At 34.7% G+C, this 18,903-nt stretch overlaps 4 protein-coding genes across 4 annotated transcripts; 1 reads left to right on the forward strand and 3 right to left on the reverse strand.

Moving 5' to 3' along the window:
- Positions 1–1,826: 1,826 nt before the first annotated feature.
- On the reverse strand, positions 1,827–5,588 carry LOC131014990 (uncharacterized). The gene is made up of 5 exons (XM_057943175.1): positions 5,207–5,588; positions 4,582–4,648; positions 3,642–3,690; positions 2,464–2,508; positions 1,827–2,143 (listed from the first exon to the last, which is right to left on the reverse strand). The coding sequence occupies exons 1-5, from the start codon at positions 5,423–5,425 to the stop codon at positions 2,077–2,079; spliced, it is 447 nt and encodes a 148-aa protein (XP_057799158.1). The 5' UTR covers positions 5,426–5,588; the 3' UTR covers positions 1,827–2,076.
- A 1,107-nt stretch (positions 5,589–6,695) lies between these two features.
- Positions 6,696–8,884, reverse strand: LOC131014989 (uncharacterized). Its single transcript, XM_057943174.1, has 4 exons — positions 8,853–8,884; positions 8,351–8,454; positions 7,609–7,823; positions 6,696–7,143 (listed from the first exon to the last, which is right to left on the reverse strand). Exons 2-4 carry the CDS (start codon positions 8,438–8,440, stop codon positions 6,870–6,872), a joined length of 579 nt encoding a protein of 192 aa, XP_057799157.1. The 5' UTR covers positions 8,441–8,454; positions 8,853–8,884; the 3' UTR covers positions 6,696–6,869.
- LOC131014987 (uncharacterized) lies at positions 6,696–18,623 on the reverse strand. Its single transcript, XM_057943168.1, has 11 exons — positions 18,461–18,623; positions 18,080–18,374; positions 17,870–17,932; positions 17,616–17,655; positions 16,998–17,062; positions 16,618–16,734; positions 15,784–15,912; positions 15,244–15,548; positions 13,136–15,066; positions 8,853–10,609; positions 6,696–8,454 (listed from the first exon to the last, which is right to left on the reverse strand). The coding sequence occupies exons 1-8, from the start codon at positions 18,529–18,531 to the stop codon at positions 15,501–15,503; spliced, it is 828 nt and encodes a 275-aa protein (XP_057799151.1). The 5' UTR covers positions 18,532–18,623; the 3' UTR covers positions 6,696–8,454; positions 8,853–10,609; positions 13,136–15,066; positions 15,244–15,500.
- Positions 13,318–15,029, forward strand: LOC131014986 (glucan endo-1,3-beta-glucosidase 5). The gene is given in 4 exon segments (XM_057943167.1): positions 13,318–13,652; positions 13,864–14,680; positions 14,682–14,834; positions 14,836–15,029. Coding segments are annotated over 4 exon segments (1,434 nt in total). The 3' UTR covers positions 14,965–15,029.
- Positions 18,624–18,903: the final 280 nt, after the last annotated feature.

The following is an 18,903-nucleotide window of genomic DNA, read 5'->3' on the forward strand; positions in this document are numbered from 1 at the left end:
GAGAGTTTAAACAATCATACTCTTTATTGAGTTCGATTTTAATGTTAAAGACTAGTATTTAATTTTTATGCCTATTTTAATTGTTGTGTTTTTTTTAACATATTAATTCATTCTTGTTTTTTTATGCCTATTTTAATGTTAAAGATTATTTAATTTTTATTTTATTGTACAATTGTAGAGAAATCAATTGATTAGTTGGTACTAATATATAAAAATAAAATTAAATTTACTTTAATTTGTCAAAATATAAATATAAAAATTATTATCCACACATATATTATGTGTGGTTTAAAAAAATTAATAGAGGGTGCACACCAAATATAAAAATAAACTTCATTAAATAAAATAAAACTTAAAAAATAATTACCGCCATATAATAAATGTTACAAATAAATTTTATGCTACACATTTTAAATGTCGATAATAATTGAAAGTTTCAAATTGTTTCATCTACACATTTTTCAAAATATGTGTGGATAATTATGTGTGGGTAAAATATCAATTAAGATTTGCACAAATAATTAATTAAAGCCAAAATATAAATGTAGCTAAAAATATTTTCCCACATTTCTTACATGTCAAGAATAAATAATGATAAAAATTCATTACCCACACATAGATAATTTTGAATTATGTGTGGTTAATAACTTTTATTAGTTTGCCATGTTGGCGCAACAAATTTAAAAATAAATTTTATTATCCATAAATAAAACTTAAAAAATAACCGTAAAATAATAAATATCACGAAAATATTATTGCCACACATTTTAAAAGTCAATAACTAATGAATTTTTTTTGTGTGAATTACCTACACATTTTGAAACTATGTGGGCTAAACTATCACACATTATTATGTGTGGGTAAAAACTCAATTTCTTGCACACGTGAAGTCGAGTTAATTTTCAGAACATATTTATTATTCCATTGAGCTAATCAACAAACACACATAGCCCAAAAGCCATTAAATCGGGTTGTAGATACAATTTGGAGGGTTTGTATGTATTTCTTCCACTTGTTTGAGTTTGGAGAAAGAGTAATTTAATTTTGGGGGAAATGGGATTGATTAGGCGTGGGGGAGTTGGTTTCGTAGTTTTAATTAACGAGTTAATTGTGTGGGTTAATTGCATAGATTAAATAAAAGTGTGGATTTATTAGTGAGTTAATTGCATAGATTAAATAAAAGTGTGGATTTATTAATGACATAAGTTGTAAATAAATGAAAATAAGGAAAGAAAAATGATGAATATTTCTTTTGTGTCAAATGTTGAAAAAGAAAGAAAACATTTAAAGATATACAAAAAGGTAAACAGGGCACTTTTTCGTGGACAAAAAAAAAGGGTAAGTAGAGCACTTTTTCGTGGACAGAGGGAGTATTATTCATCCTTGAAATGAAAATAAGGAAAGAAAAATGATGAATATTTCTTTTGTGTCAAATGTTGAAAAAGAAAGAAAACATTTAAAGATATAAATTTTTGTTATCATTCATTTTCCAATGATAAATTTATCCATCAAAGTAAACACACAATTAATTTTAAATATTTTCCTCTAGTTTCGCTTCGAGCAAAGAACGCACGGGTGTTATATTATCCATTTTCGCTAGTTGCTAACTTGCTAACATGTTTCAAACCAACAAATATGAATTTAGCCAAAATATATAAGTCATGAATTTGAATCTGTATATATTGTTATACCATGTTCTAACTTTTTTTCCTTTATATTCTTGATGTGATTTTTCATAAAAATTCACACAGAAGCAACTTTACATCAGATTAGTGTAGACACAGCTTACGACCTCTGTTGTAGCTCTCATGCTCAAAAGAAAATACTAATCAATAAATACAAAATAGATTTTATGCTTGATATTTGTATATATGTACTGTATATCATATAGCTTCCTTCAGCCCACAGAACATCACCAGAAAATGTGAGGTATATGCATACAAGTGGAAGATTCAGCTAGGAATTTTTCACTATCTCAACTTCTTTAACTGGATAGCAACAACAAAAATCACTGCCACCTTTAGCAAATAACAGTAATAAGAGCAAGGAAGTTGTCATTTGGTCAATGTCGAAGCATCAAGGTAACCGAACAACTCGATTTACCACCGAGTCCAGTGCATCAACATGTCTCCTGAGAATTTTTCTGATACATAAAGAGTTAAGGAAGCAGACAAGAATCTTCCACAATGTCCCAATCTAATTCTACATAAACACACACACATATAAACAAGGCATAAGAGGACAAAGTACTTTGACAGTATTGTGGGAGAGGGCTTAGAAACCTAGTGCTCAGCCATCTGTGACAGAGGGAACTTAGATATGATCCTCCTTTAATGTGAGATTCTGTTTACAGTAACTAGGAGCGATGATATGAGAAGTTGTAATGGTTTATAAAGATTTGCAACAAACACTCCTATATAAGGGCGTTTAGGAAAAGGACAGAAAGAACAAATAAAAGGATACAGCTTTGTTGCAAGAGCATCCATGTCTTTCATCTCTTCATTCAGTCTGCAATAAGAAATTTAAAGAAAAACTAAACCAGTTATGAAAGCAATGACAATTTGAGAGTGTTTGGCTAAGCTTATAAGCTCTTTAAAATAGCTTATAAGCTGTTTCAAAATGTTTGGCAAAATAAGCTTCTAGAGAGCTTATAAGCTGTAAAAATAAGCTCTCAAAAAAATAAGTTTCTCTACCTCAACTTATTTTCTCATTATCTTATAAGCAATGCTCATTTTATAAAATAATTCAACTATAATTTTTTTTATCTTCATCATATATCATTTTAATTTCATTTTTCTTCGATTCTCTCTCTAACAAATATTTTCTCTCATTAACTAAAATTTCTCTCTTTAGCTTATAAGCTCAACTACCTAAACACTTTGACAACTTATAAGCTACTAAGAAACTACATCTTATAAGCTACAAGAGCTTATAAGCTCTTTCAAATAAGCCTAGCCAAACACCCTCTAAAGCGCGCAGGTGGATAACTACTCTGATATACTCAAAGTCTCAAACTGCTTCAGACCAAGAATTTCAACAAATATCACACAGACTACGGTAACTACATCTAGAAGGTTCGCTGGCATCGCTGCAACTAAAAAACAACGGTAACTACATCTATCTCAACTTTATTGAAGCACTGTATTGTATAGTGATTAAGGTATGAATTCAAGATGTATATTCGAGCAGATCATGAAGTATTTTTTTACCAGTTCAGATTAGAAAAACATAGAATTATTTTTGTTCCGAAACTCAAAAATCAAAGGCTTACAGATTTTTCAACTGACTCTAGGAATAACAAAACTCAAAATGCAAGATGTTCTTGCAAGAACCTAAAAAGTATAAGTTCAACTTATAACATGAATCAACAGAGTGAGTGATTCCCACTTCCCAGCATGATACTTTTTTTCTGGGGTCCGTTGTACTTGAGTGAATATATGAGTGAATTAAAGTTTTGATGGGCTTTCCCAAAGCACAAGTAGACAGTATGTCATTGTAATGATGTATAAATATATTAGATTGTATGTTAAAATCAAATGACTAACTTCAATAATCAAGCATGAGTCTTCACAATTGTTTCCGTATAATCCATCAAAATAGTCGTCTTTTCAATTATAAAATGTATGTAACAAGAATCAAACCTCAGACAGGAGTTTATGTATCGATTTCCCTTTGTTGCTGCATCAAGTACTGCACCATAACAGCCAAAATAGGCAATTTTTAGATCCATATAGACCTCAGCTCACCAGTTACTCATGCTAGAAAAAACATAGAAGACAAAAATCCTGAACCCTTACGCCTCAGATATAACCTTCCGATGATAGAAAATCTACTGTGATAAGTGAGAGCCAAAGGTGGTATTTACTTTTGATGATAGCTTATATATAAAAGTAATATAGGATAATCTACCACATACTTTGATGGATTGAATAATTTTGAGCTAGTTTGATCACCTAATCCTTCTAATGTTGTAATAATACAATACTCCCTCCGTCCCTGAAATGGCTTCCTCTTTGGGGACGGCACGGGTTTTAATAAAAAGTTGTAAAGTGTATTGATAGTAGAAAAAAAGTGATATAATTATTATTGGGAGTTGTGAAAAGTGTTATAATTAGTATTGAGAGTGGTGAAAAGTGAAAAGTAAGAATAAATAAAGTATTATTAGTGGTGGGGTAGGTTTCCAAAAATGGAAAGAAAGAAAGAGGAAGTTATTTGGGGGACGTCCCAAAATGGAAAAAGAGGAAGTTATTTTAGGGACGGAGGGAGTATTTATTGTCAATCTAATCTACCAACCAAAATAAACGCCCCCTAATAGAACAAGTGCCTGGAGAGGAACGTAATGAAAGCTAGCAGAGGAAAATAATTAACGACCCCAATTAAAATGTCGGTATGAGTTTTTTCCACAAAAACAAGGTTCAGTGAGTAAATGTCTACCTGCCCCCCACCCACCTACCAACAAAGAAAGGGGAATATATATAAATAAAAAAGAGGAAGAAAACAGGATTATAACATAAGTTACATAACTTGGAAAACTATAAAAGACTTGCTTTCCTGATTAACTAATGAGAAGCTTTAACTTACCACATTCTTGAAGGCGTCCAGTTGCATCACTGAAGCAGTTCATGTGTTCAACCGTAGAGCCAGTAGCCTAAAAATTACATTCTCCTGATTAGAATAATTGAATCAGATATTAGAACGAGACAGGAGAAATCACAAGCTAAATGCCTAAATCAAGTCCGTCATATAGACTAATTTACTTCACTGTCCTTTATTACTTTTCTGACACCGTGTGTTGAACATCCAAAACTAAAACTAAAATGTACTCCAACACTATGATGCCTAGAACACAATCTCTGCGATGAACACGGCTGCATATCTTTAAATAACAATGATCAATGATCTTCATTTGATTACCAAAAAAAAAACTAAGCAACTCTCGCTCGTTATAGTATCACAATCATGGAATCAAAAAAAGGAATAACCCTAATGAATAGTTCCACAGATCAATTGAAAAAAGTAAATTACGAACATGGTGAAAATATTTCTGCACATAACCCTAAAATAACACCATAAATGCAAAAAAAAAAGACACTAGAATGAAATTTGAAATTAGGCAGGCCACAAATCAAAACTACAAAACAAACTTCGAGGTCACCAAATTAATTCGCAATTTGGAAGTAATCAAATAATCGCATAAAGTAGCAACCTGCGAGAGCGAGTGACGGAGAGAGCCGAAGAGAGAGGAGAAGCTCTCAGCGATGGCAGCCGAATCTCTCTCCACTGCCTCCAGAGCTTTCAGAATATCCTTCCTCCGACCGAGCGATTTTGCATCTGCCTGGCCACCGCCACCGTCGAAATGGCAATGAACCACCGCATCCGAAACTTCGGCCTCTGATTTGTCGTTAATCGTTTCCTCGTTCTCCATAGAAAAGGCTTGAGCGACGAAAGAGGAAAAGGAAAAGGGTGGCGCTTTAAAACTCGGCTTGCTTGCTTTCACGGCTCGGTTGAGGTTTAGCAATGACGCTAACGAAACAAGAAAAGAAGAAAAGAAGGTTTTTGTGGGCTAATGTGTGATTTAGAAAAATATATAGGTAATTGAAATTTTTTATCAAAGTTGTATAATAAGGAATATAGAGAGTATTAAAATCATGGATTATGATTTTGTATATAAATTCAATTTTTATATCAATAATAATATATTTTTTAAAAGTAATAATGTAAACAATTTTCATTCAGTTATCCAATATGTGAACCACTTGTATAAGACGAAAAATTGAAATTTATTATCCCATTATTCATCTTTACTTACTTACAATAATATTAATAAATGAATAATTACATGGATATAAACCATACAAATGAAAAATAAAATTATTTGACTCCAAAACGTAAACTAAAAAAACGAATTAAATAAGAAGGATTCATGAATGGTATTATAAGATTTTCAAAATTTTATGACTTAGTAATTGAAAAGGATTGGATTTCAATTTAAAAAAGAAACAAATAATTCATAAATAATTTAATGAAAAACCAATCCACGGATCCAAATATTTATAGAGAGGCGAAAGATGTAGAGAATTTATAGTGTTTTATAATATGGTGGGTGTCGCCACATGAAAATCATTTTTTTTTTTGTAATAACGAGTTTTGTATTTATAATCTATAACTATTAGAGCTGATTTTCTATATGACAGATGTAAATTTAGATAAATGTACTTATTTTGTATTTTTTTTTTATAGAATTTTTAGTTGAATGTATAAATGTTATTGTTTCGTTATTGTTCCCTGCTGGAAGAACTGCTCATTATCGATTATATTAATCCTAATGCAAATTTGATATGAAATATTATGCAAAAAAGCTTACTATCATAACATATGCTGAAACAAGAAGTGTAATAAATATAGAATATAAAAAAGATAAAGTTGTTGTAAGGTGGGTCCATTAGTGACAAATGATAGGAAAAGAAGAAGAGTAAAAAAGTACAAAAGGCACAATACAGCTTTAATTGGTGAACAAAAATTTAAGTGCAAATAGGACTTTAATTCGTAGACGGAGAGAGTATATGTTTGTGTGTATTGATTATTTATACACATAAAACTTAATATATTTATAAATCGTGCATCGCACGGGTACAACACTAGTTCGGTAGTAAAGACAGAAGCAAATGAGAACAAAAAGTAAAGAGATTCACAAATTACCATTTAATAATTTGACTTTAAAATGAGGGTAATGTGCACCAACGGAGTGAATACTTACAGGCTGCAGAGAGAGAGAGAGAGAGAGAGAGAGTTTATATATATATATTATCCATTGGCAAGAAAATGAAGAAAAGACAATAGCAAGTTATAAGATTAAGCCTGCTAGCTTATCAGGCACTGCCCTTGATTGCCTCAGCTTCATAACCTCCTGCAACTTTGTCATCTGATTCGTCGAAGTAGTCGGCACGAGCGTTGTCAGCCAACATCAACGCGACCAAAAAGAAGAGGCACGAGTCGAGAGATAGAAAAGCTCCTCCACCAAGAAGTCCAGTCTTGGCCGTAGGGCATGAGGTTTCCAAATTGTGATGAACATTGTTTGTGTGGTGAAGCTGCTCTGTGATTGTAGGCCACAACAACATCACAATAGCTAATACAGCCGTCGACCTTCAACAGTAATAAGAGAGAAAAATAAGCCAAAAGCTACATAAGGCAATGGAAGACATCAGCAGCAAAAACAAATTTGGGGGTTATTTTCATATCATTGATTCAAAACATTTCTAGTTGTATATGGACTTTAACCGGATTGAGATGTGCATGAACACTATTGATTCTTTAATAGAATTTAAAAAGTCAGATTTGGAGTATTGGAGATAATGAAAACATAGACATAATTCAAAATTTCGTTTGATTGGATACTAAACTATTGGTTTGTTGAGTGGAATACGTCGTGCTATCAAATAACATCATCAACAAACTAGGAGGAAACTTAGATTACTTAAATGATGTGATAATGACTGGAAGAGGCTAAAAAGATATAAAGGGACAAAATAGAGGCAGAAAGAGGTATGAACACAAAACAAAAGCAATGCAGTCAGCATCTATGCCAAAAGGATAGGAATATATACTTACAGAGCAACACCGAAGAAGGCAAGGAAGCCTTTGTTTTGGAATAGTGCTGCCTTAGGAACGTGCTTTCCTTTGTAGGGGTAAAATAGAGAATACCAACCAGCAAACATGCAGACAACAAGGAATGCAAAGGATGCATATCCCAACGCCACAGATGGATCCGACGGGTATTTGCAGATCACAACGCCCTTCCCTGTTATCGGAGTTCCAGATGGAGGCTGCAGATTTAAAGCAGATAAAATAAGACAGAAGTAAAGGGTAGTAATATGAAGTCGGTATATATAGCTGATGTAGTCTTGATCCTTTTTCTTTTTTTCTGGATATAATTCTCATGGAAAGACAGCAATAAGCATCAGAATATTCATTCTTCTAATCATGAGTTAATAAATCATATACTACTTTAAACATCAATTTGCACAATAAATCATATACTATAAATATAAATCTAATGTGCAAAGTGGCATCACAAACACCATAAGGTCCATAACAATGTCTCATATCAACGGATTCATTGTAAAGAAACAATTCATCTTTGAAATGAAAAAAACATCAATTCACTACACTTTTCAATATAACATTTCAAGATCCAATAAAGCATCCAAGACTAATAATCTGATGAGCAGAAACACCAAGTGAATTTAAATTGAGAGCATAAAAGAATACATACAGCCAAGTAAAATTATTAGAAAAAGATCCTTTTTATTCTATTAGATAGTTAAAAAAAATCAGATTAACGAAAATTGACCTTCTTGTTTTCAGCAACAACCCCAAGGATGAAGGAGAGTGCCCCAAGGAATGCTACCAGCAGAGCCATTTGCTTCATCGTTACCGCCATTCTTATCAGCTTGCCTGTAACAAATTACAAAACGAATTTGAAATTTAAAAGGCATAAAACAACGTGAATGATTTGGGTGTAAGAAAAAGAGTTAGAATTCAAAACCATAATTCAGTCAAAATTGAAATTAACATCCTGTGAACTAAAAAGGGGAAACAAAAAAGATATCGAGATCCTCTCTTTTTTCCAATTTACCCCATAACCGAAACTAATTCAACAAACTTTTCTCACAAAAGAAGAAACATTGAGATAAAAGATAAATTATCCGATCAAAAGGGGGGCAAAAGTTACAATTTTACCCGAATCAACCCCACACGTTGAGCAAAAAGAAGAATCTCGGAATAAAGATTAAAGATGCTCAGAAATGCACAATAAAATCGATAAGAAAAGGAATCATAAAAGCGTTGTATACCTGTAGCCCAGAAAAGATAATGTATGTGGAAAAAGAGGGGCAGATCTCTTTCTCTCTCTCTCTCAATTTCAACGCTGGTGTTGGTGGAGTGTAGTGAGAGAGAAGAATTTAAAGAGGAAAAATTGGCGTTGATAGATATGAGTTTTGACGGCTATCTCTCTCTTTTCTAATTTTCTTATATTTATTTATTTATTTAGTTTTGAGATAACAGTTGACTGATCGCAGGATTCCATTTGAGATGGAATCCAAATCGGCGGGGATTCCATGAGCTAATTTCCACGGAAATATCGTAAATGCAACCCTATTTTTTATATTTATTTATATACAAAAAGCATATTCTAAATAATTCATAATGATTTTTTTTCCCTTTTTTAGGGAGAAAATTAGAAATTTTATTGCAAGTTACGATAGACAATGTCCAAAAGTTAGGACTTAGGACATAAAATTTGATTTTCAAATCATTACATTAAATAAATAATGATTTTTCAAATTGTATTAATACAATAGGAATCGAACACGATTCAAATTGCTTACTTTTTCCTGGCAGATTAAATTATTGTCATAAATTGTTCCGAATTATAAGCATGAAATTATAGGAATAGTTCTTTATTTTGTCTGAAAATATCGTTCGTAAACTTGCTATTCTTTGTAAGTTTGTAACAAAATAGCTATGTTATTGCTTCCAATTTTAATTCATCCGTCCCAACATAAGTGAAACTCTTTCATTTTTTAGCGTCACACCTAAAATGAGATTCTTTCTTTTTTGAATAAAATTTTTGCCCTTTAAATACCTTTTCATTTTTTCACCTACACACAAAATACATTTTTGTTAATTCGCTTGCCCAAAAAAATAGGTCACACTTTATGGTGGGACGGAGGGAGTATTTTTATCCAACCAAACAAAGGCAGAATTAAGATTACAAAATTGTGTGTGTGTGTGTTGACCTAGCGGTAGGAGGTTAATATCAAGACCTGATGTTCTTGGTTCGAGTCATCCGTCGTGCGGTCTTTGAATTTTTTATTTACTTATGTAAATTATATAAAAAAAAATTATAAAATTATTGTTTTTCTATATAAGAGTCGTATCATTTTTATTTACAACTTGATTTTTTAATCGAAACACAATATGAAGTAACCATTACGCCGTGTTATGATATGCATTTTTTATCAATCCAATTGTTTCTTACTTCCTCAGGCAAATATGTATTTTCTTTGGTCGGTAGTTTTTAGATGTTTGATATACTTTGGATACTTAATAAGCTAAGCTCTTAATTAGGATTTAGATTATAGATTAAGTTTGGAGTGGATAAGCCTCATTTAGTTGTAGATTATCTTCAAAGTTTTCATTTCTGAACTACTTTACAATTTGGGATAACAACACATAAGTTCTTATTATGTCATGTATACATTTCTTAAAATGCGCTTGAAATTATGGCAAAACTGAAATCGAACCATAACCATATTACTTCCTCTAATACTATGAATTATTTACAGTATAATTATGCGACAAAGCTTGCGAATGGATTTACAATTATTCTTATTCAATATTCACTAAATCAAACTTATATGTTGATCATTTGCTTTCTTTCTTTGTTAGTTAATTATTTTCTTTCGAATTATGAAGTTGTAAGAAAACAATTGAAACAAGAGAGAATACACTCTTGTAGCAATTGAGAGTGGTGAAAAAATATTGTATGAATCAATATACATATCATATAGTCATGCTCTGTGTTGTGTGCGCTGCATTTTCTTTATGCCTAGTACGGCATAAATGTATGAATCAATACAAATTTTAGGCAGATTAAGCAGTGATGAATTGGACATGCAAAGATTAAAAAAAATTAAAACCATTTCACGAACCTAGTATTTTTATTTTTTATAAAGATTTTGGGCTCCGAAAATGTGATTTATTTCAAAAACAATAACGGATGAATAGGTGGAAAAAAGATCAAAATAGTGTAAACGAGCACAATTTCCTCTTCACAAGCTACAACCTTGAATAAAGCGGCTATTGTCTCTTATACCAATTAGTCCATTACCTAATTGTTCATTACTATAGAATCCTAGCTCACGTGATTGCTTACACATGAAAGGATAAATTACTAGATTAATTAGAAACCTAAAATACCGAATATGTTAAAGTGCCACTTAATCAGTGCCTCGCAAATAGTATCAACTATACCAATTAAAAAAAGAACGATCAAATCCAGTTAAATAAAATTAATTAATTTTCAATTAAAATACTCCCTCCATCCCAACCCCTTTTTTTGGTACAAGAATTAAGAAATGTGTGTTTTGTGTGTAAGTGAAAATGTGATTAAAGGATAAAAAGGAAAGAATCTGACTTTAATTGGGACGCTCAAAAAAGAAAGTGTCTCACTTTAGCCGATAGAGAGAATAATTAATTTAGAGGGTGTTTGGCTAAGCTTATTTTAAAGAGCTTATAAGCTCTTGTAACTTATAATATGTTTCAAGAGCTTATAAGATGTCATTTTTAAGAGCTTATAAGTTGTCAAAGTGTTTGGATAATTGAGCTTATAAGCTAGAGAGATAATTTTTTGGCTAGAGAGAAAATATTTTTTTGCTAGAGAGAGAAAATCGAAGAAAAATGAACTTAAATAATTGATGAAAATAATAAATTATAGTTGAAAAATATTTGTAAAAAGATTGTTGCATATGATTATAAAAAAATAAGTTGGGGTAGATGAACTTATTTTTTGGGGAGTTTATTTTTGGAGCTTATAAGCTATTGAGAAGCTTATTTTGCCAAACACTTTGAAGGAACTTATAAGCTCTTAAACAGCTTAGGGGCCGTTTGATTTGCAGTTTAAGATTGATTAGGATTAAAATTATCTTGAGAAATTAGTGTGGGTTAGTGTGGATTTATATTATTTCATGGGTGTTTGATATCATGACTACTTAATCCTATATTATGTTTGATATCCATAGGATTATGTTGGATTATATTATTTAATACCAAAACTATCCTCACATAATTTTAAAAATATCATGTGTGTCCACCATTACTTGGGCATTTGCATCGATATGCGTGAGGAAGGGTAGCAGAATTTTTATCCAACTTCTCAGTATTAAATTTATCCGAGGGGGGTGGGCGGATTATTAGTATGGGTTAATCCCACAAAATAGCATGGAGAAGTAGGATTAAGTAGGAGTTGACCATATTAACTGCACATGATATCAAACATCACACTAATCTGTATTAATTTAATTTATCCTACCTATAAACCCATATCAAACAGGCCCTTATAAGCTATTTTGAGGAGCTTATAAACTCAGCCAAACACCTTCTTAATCAAATTGAATAAATAATTAATTAAGATGTGGGGCCAGACTGCATTCTTGGACTAATAAACCCAAGACCTCTTCTTCCTTCATAATATGAGAAAAAAACAGCTTATTAATAAATTCTTGGACTAAGAGCAAAAGACATTCATATCATATGGTTGACACAAAAAGTCAAGTAACCCCCAGTGTTAATGTTTGACCAACTCAATCATTATCGTTCGGTGAAAAGTGCAAATTCCCCAAAAGACTAATGGCATTCAATTTTCTTCTTTTAGGGTTGCTCTTGATCCATTCTCTGATCTAGGGCTTCAAACCCACCAAAAATAAATAAATCAGCAACGACATTAGAACAATTTTAGTCTTTTGGGGAATTTTGCGTTATTTATGTTGCACAAAACATAATATTAGAGGGTATTTGATTTCTAGTATCAACCATAGGTGTTTTTTTTACCCATAGCCCTAAACTCTTTTGTACTAATATACATTTTATATATATATATATATATATATATATTAAAATCATTTATTATATATTTATTCTATCCATTACGAGTGTGGAGGGGGGCCTCTTATACGTGTTTCCAGGAAGAAAAAAAGGGGGAAAAAGTGTTTGTTTTTCTGATTGTAGCTATAAGAGCAAGTAAAGAAGTAAAGTCTGATTCCTTTCTTGAACTTGCAACCGACCTCACTACCTACAACGATAAAGCAAATATCATCCAGTCACTACTAGCCTGCTATCAACTCCACAAAAGCATTTTCTAGAGAGAGAGAGAGAGATTGTGCGTGTGTGTGTTTCTGTCACCCACATGTATAATAATTTAGCATCTAATATTTACTATTAGCCACTTTGGACAGCGACAGTCTACAGAGAATAATTATTCCAATCAATTGTTTTCAATATCTCTCCTCTAATTAAACAATTAACTATGTCATTTTTTTTAATAATATCAAAGTGATTAGATGGAGAAAGCATGTACCTTGGCATCACATTAGCTGGCTTTCTTCATCTTCATATAAGCTCAGAATCAGGTTTACGAAACTCCCTTTTCTTCTCTCATCACCAAAAATCCCATCTTTCCCACCTAGAAAAAAACAGTCTTGTTGTTTCCGACATCCAGAGTTGGAAATCAAAAGGATCCCCTCCTCTTTCCCTGTAGATATGGGCAAGAACGAAGGGTTAGCAGCGGCAGGTCTTATGTTGTTGATGATGGTGAATACTGCGCATAGCATCGGCGCAAACTGGGGAACACAGGCGACTCACCCTCTGCCTCCTGCAACTGTGGTGAAGCTGCTCAAGGACAACGGGATTCAGAAGGTGAAGCTCTTCGACGCGGAGGCGCCAGTCCTCTTCGCCTTCCGAGGATCCGGGATTGAGGTCATGGTCGGAATCCCCAACGACATGCTCGCAACTCTCGCCGCCAGCGTCGATGCTGCCGAGAGATGGGTCGAGAAGAATGTCTCTGCACATATGTCCTCCAACAGTGTCCAAATCAAGTCATTCTCCTCTCCCTCTTTCAATTTCCAATCATATTCATCACTTTCTAATTTTTTCAATCCCTCGACTTTTTTCTGCAAAAAGAAAAAATTGGGTGTTAGTTTTGCAACAAATTAAAAAGGTAGTGAAAATTGTAAAATGGATGAAAGTTAACCCCATTTCTGAAACATGATACCGTATTGAATTGGTCTCTGTTTGTGTTTCTGCAAGGTATGTTGCAGTAGGAAATGAGCCTTTCCTCTCCACATACAACGGAACATTCCTGAGCACGACCTTGCCGGCGCTGCAGAACATTCAGGCGGCTCTGATCAAGGCCGGCCTCGGCGGTCGGGTGAAGGTCACCGTCCCGTTGAACGCCGACGTGTACGAGTCTACGGCGCCGCAGCCATCGACAGGCGACTTCCGAGCAAATGTCAAAGATGTGATGGTGCAGATCGTGGATTTCTTGAGCCGGAATGAAGCTCCATTCACTGTCAACATCTACCCGTTCATAAGTCTCTACAACGACGCCAACTTCCCGGTGGACTACGCCTTCTTCGACGGGGTCTCGAGCCCCATCGACGACAATGGCAGGACCTACACCAATGTGTTTGACGCCAACTACGACACCCTCGTCTGGGCGCTGCAGAAGAACGGATATGGGAACATGACGATCATCGTCGGAGAAATCGGGTGGCCCACCGATGGGGATCGCAACGCCAACATCGGATACGCACAGAGGTTCAACCAAGGCGTGATGGCGCATATGAGCAAGGGCACTCCTATGAGACCAGGCCCTGTGGAAGCCTACCTGTTCAGCCTCGTCGACGAGGACGCCAAGAGCATCCAGCCGGGGAACTTCGAACGCCACTGGGGCGTGTTCAACTACGATGGGACGATCAAGTACAACCTCAGCCTCGGGTCGAACAACCGTGGTCTCGTCCCAGCCAGCAATATCCACTACCTCCCCAAGCGTTGGTGCGTCCTCGCCCCCACTGCCAGCCTCGACGATCCTCAGCTCATTCCCAGCGTGGAATACGCGTGCTCCCACTGCCGACTGCACCAGTCTAGGGTTCGGAAGCTCTTGTGCGGATCTTGATGCACGGCAGAACGTGTCATATGCGTTCAATAGTTACTACCAGACAAGCAACCAGACGGAGACTGCCTGCAAGTTCCCTAACCTCTCTGTGATCACGACGACTGGATCCGTCGAGTGGCACGTGTCGCTTCGGGATTATGATCAGAGTGCCTGGTAAGGGAAATGGTGGCTACTTGTTAGAGCCGCTTGGCGTCCTGCTTCAAATGCTTGTAGTAATGCTGGCCTTTTTGTGAGGGCACTGAGGCTATCATACTGTTGTTTCATTCTTTTTTGTTATATACAGATGTGATTCTCAGTATTTTTGTTTTGTCTTCTGCCACATCTTCGCTTCCATCCTAGAATAAGATGAGAAATCAAGTATTGCGGTTATCAGATTGTAGCAATTAAGTCAAATCATTAGCCAAAAACTAGATAAACCATCTTAGATAACTAGATTAATAAGAAATTTAAGGTGCACGAATACATGTATGGAACAATTTTTTTGTACCAAAGAATCCAAGTACTTTTATTACCGGTAGGTTGCACTGCTTTTTACATAAATGGCTGCCGAATTCGTCTCCCTGTGGTTCATACCAACAGTTACAGGAACTGGTTGATGCACAGACTGGTAGGCAATCTTGATGATGAATGTACCATTGGGCCGATTTTCGTGTTGAGATCTTCAAAGTTTGAAACATTGAAACACAAAGAGCATAGTTCTTCGGAAGTTATTTACAACAGCATCTGGTGTCAGATGAAATGCAGCTCGAAGCAGTTTATTTCATGCGCGCTAGCTTAAACCATTCTTGCGGAGGCACTCTCTTGATCTAATGTCAGCCTAAAAACCACATGTTTAGCTGAATCAATTCGAGCTCATTAACAACAACGGGTGCCAAAAGAAAGGAAAAAGGACAACAACAATCATCTTAATGGCACTGGCAAGACTTTTGAAAAGAAGACATCATACTCTTTTGAGAAATAAGACAGCAAATAGTAATTTGAACCCCTTGAAATTCAATCTTCTGATATTTACTTTTCATCATTAACACAAATTACCACCACAATATTGTTACCTGTCTGATGGGCTCTGGGACTCTATACCTACAAGATAACTTCACAATCTCGATGGCACTGGCAAGAGATATACGATGACCAACTGAGATGAATATTGGTTTCAGGGATCCTACAGTTGATCGCATTGCCTGCATGAAAGTTACAGCATATTGTTCAGAATAGAAACTTACAACTAATACATCACCACTATATATTATCAGACACAATTTTTGCCTTGGCTGCTTTGCATGAGTTTATAAGAAGAATGGAACCTACCAAGGCCAATTCTCAGTGCTTAAGTTATGCATGGGAACATAAAAGGAGGTGGGGGAGAATAACTTAGAAACTGTATGGAAAAGAAAATGTATAATGTTTCGAGTTTTAGCTGAGCAGTAGGACCGCATGCAATTTGCAGACCAGACAGAGGATTGTTATATTAGTGCTTATTTAAGAAACAGGAGCTTCTGCAGATTGAATTTCCTTCTGTATGTTTGTGGTTATTGTTGTGTCTGAGCATGAGAGAGAGAGAGAGATCATGGTTTTACGAACAATCATTAAAGAATTAATGAACTATATTTCTCCAACACCAAGGATGGGATGTCAATTATTAAATAAACAGCCGAGAAACAATGGATGGGTGACACTCAAGTTTTAGTAAAAACATACATAGATTACGAGACAGGGGACAGGTGAATTTGAGAGGCAAACTACTTTGATCAATAAGATATCCCCACAACTACACTCATCATGAGGCAAATAACTAAAGTAGAGTGATTATTTAGCATTTATATTATAGAAAGGTTAAACTGATTGATATAAATGATTTCAACAGAAATAACCGAAGGGTTACTTACCGCTCCTAAAGTAGAACCTGAATCGCCAATTAGTGTGAATATATCATTACATGAGTTCCCATTAGCTTCAAGCAGTTGTCTCGCTCCAGATTGTGTCAGACCGTCAACATGGTGTAACTGACAATTATTATCATATTAGCTTGTGAACATTTAACGTATCAAATGAGTGACAGTGGCACTAATTTTTTTCAAGAACAGAAGTCCTACACAAGCAAGATATGACTACATTCCAGAAATTTTCAGAAATGCCCCTCAACTCTGACAGTTGACAGAGAAAGAAAACCAGAGCCAGCACACAAAGAAATGCAAGTATAAGATTGTTAAAAAATGTAATTGGCATATAATATTCTCCCGGTGACATCATCACTAGAAGGACTTACATTCTTTCCTATCCCAATCGTAGGAAGATCAGCCAAAACACCTAGATGACAAGCCAATCCAAAGCCTGAAAAATGTATTGAGTCAATAAAGTGCGAGTAACATAACTATAAAATCTTCAGATTTAAGAGCTCCTAACATTATTATCACCAAGACAGAAAACTAGTTAATATGAGCAGGGTTATGACTAAATAATTACAAAGGAAGAGCTATATCAGCCATGAACATTCTGATGTTGAAGAATTGACATTCTCTCAACAATAAAATCATTTAGCAGCTATAATCTAAAATTTAGAAGAGGCTGACGAATTGAAAATGTTTAGTAACTCTGAAGATAAAAATACGCATCTCTCAAAGTGAAAATTAGTATCTAATTGCATGAGGAAGTAGAAAATAAGGACAACTACATAAAGCAGACTATAATTCCGTGAAGTCTATAGCACCACCAAGGCAGAGAGGTATTGCAGATTATTCAATAAGGACAACTACATAAAGCAGACTATTACTCTGTCAAGTCTATAACCGAAAAGAATAGCACCACCAAAGCAGAGGTATTGCAGATTATTCAATCTCAAGAGAAATCAGTGTTTTGTTTTCAGAAGAGTGAAAAAATCACTTGCCTCGAGGATGAAGCAGTCCATTGCCATCGACCATCAGTACCTTGTCGAAATACAAAACCATCAGAGCGTAAGTAATGCAACCTGAAAAATCTATTGAGGATCTTCTTTCAAGATATAACACACAAAACTACAGCTATCACCTAATACTAAATGAATTTGCTCTTTGCAAGTGGATTCACCCTATCATATATACAGAATTCACATATGCATGACTAGCATTGAAATTTGAGCGAAAAATCTCCTACTTAAGTCACCTGCGGATACAATGGAAGTGCAGTATTCTTCAGTTTCTCTAGAAGTTCTAGGAGCACCGGAGCCTAAAAAAACCAAAAAAAAAGAGCATGAGCAACAACAAGCAGAACTTGCTAGTTCATCTGGCTTGAAACAACTATTTTCCTACTATCTGAAAAGTCAATCACTAAAAGGCATAAATTAACACCAGAGATTGGAATCATATGCAAAACCTCTCTAAAAGCCAAGAATCCGGGGACGTACGGAACGCGAAGCTCGACGACCTTAGAAACCTCGTGCACGACTTCAAGGGTAGAAACGTCCAAAACGACGAGCGTAGCACACGCAATTGATGGATCAGTTTTGGAGAAACTCAAGTCAGCCCCACCAACATATTTGAGGAATTTGCCGCGGTTGGAATCTCGATTCTCTTCTGCGCCTTCTGAGATTTGATCTTTGCATATTGGGGGCAGTTTCCAGCTGAATCTGTCGTCCGTGCTCAGCTGCTTCTTCAGCGACTCTTGAACCCTGTATTGATAGCAACAATTCGTTAAAAACAATGCGATAAACAAGCGAGAGGGATGCGGAGAAGGCGATGCAGTTGGTTTAATTACTCGATCCATTTGTTCAAGAATTGGGGAGAGTTTTGATCTTCTGAATCAGAAGACTCTCTTTCCGTGGACATTGCGTAGAAAATTGGGAGGGAAAATGTGTGAAGAATGAGAGATGCAATTAAAAAAAAAATGGAGCTAACGATTGCGGCAAATACGTCGATGTCAAATGCAGTTTTACTATGGGTTATTAGTTTCCAAATGGGGAAAAATGATACGTAAATACACAAATTTTGCTAAAAAATCATATTTGATGTGAAGTTATAATTTTATAATTAAATACATTAATTTTATAAGTTATATAATTTTGATTTCAATTTTATTTTCCTCAAATTTTAAAATGACGTGGATCTTACGTGGCTCGCCCGCACACGCCTTTTAATTAGTTCGCCGGATAAATAACAAAACAATGTTGTTTTCCTTTTACATGAAACAGTGTCGTTTTA

This window comes from Salvia miltiorrhiza, chromosome 3 (genome assembly GCF_028751815.1).
Source record: "Salvia miltiorrhiza cultivar Shanhuang (shh) chromosome 3, IMPLAD_Smil_shh, whole genome shotgun sequence".
In the NCBI taxonomy this organism is placed as follows: Eukaryota; Viridiplantae; Streptophyta; class Magnoliopsida; order Lamiales; family Lamiaceae; genus Salvia; species Salvia miltiorrhiza.

Excerpts from the sequence above, each read along its gene's own strand:
- LOC131014990 (XM_057943175.1), bottom strand. The coding sequence starts at position 5,425 with ATGGAGAACGAGGAAACGATTAACGACAAATCAGAGGCCGAAGTTTCG. Across the intron at positions 4,649-5,206 it reads TCCGTCACTCGCTCTCGCAG|GCTACTGGCTCTACGGTTGA; the intron begins GTTGCTACTTTA and ends TGTAATTTTTAG. Across the intron at positions 2,509-3,641 it reads TACATAAACTCCTGTCTGAG|ACTGAATGAAGAGATGAAAG; the intron begins GTTTGATTCTTG and ends TTCTTATTGCAG.
- LOC131014989 (XM_057943174.1), bottom strand. The coding sequence starts at position 8,440 with ATGGCGGTAACGATGAAGCAAATGGCTCTGCTGGTAGCATTCCTTGGG. Across the intron at positions 7,824-8,350 it reads TTGTTGCTGAAAACAAGAAG|CCTCCATCTGGAACTCCGAT; the intron begins GTCAATTTTCGT and ends TTAAATCTGCAG. Across the intron at positions 7,144-7,608 it reads GCCTTCTTCGGTGTTGCTCT|GTCGACGGCTGTATTAGCTA; the intron begins GTAAGTATATAT and ends TTACTGTTGAAG.
- LOC131014987 (XM_057943168.1), bottom strand. The coding sequence starts at position 18,531 with ATGTCCACGGAAAGAGAGTCTTCTGATTCAGAAGATCAAAACTCTCCC. Across the intron at positions 17,063-17,615 it reads TGGACTGCTTCATCCTCGAG|GCTTTGGATTGGCTTGTCAT; the intron begins GCAAGTGATTTT and ends TACATTTTTCAG. Across the intron at positions 16,735-16,997 it reads CGATTGGGATAGGAAAGAAT|TTACACCATGTTGACGGTCT; the intron begins GTAAGTCCTTCT and ends AATAATTGTCAG.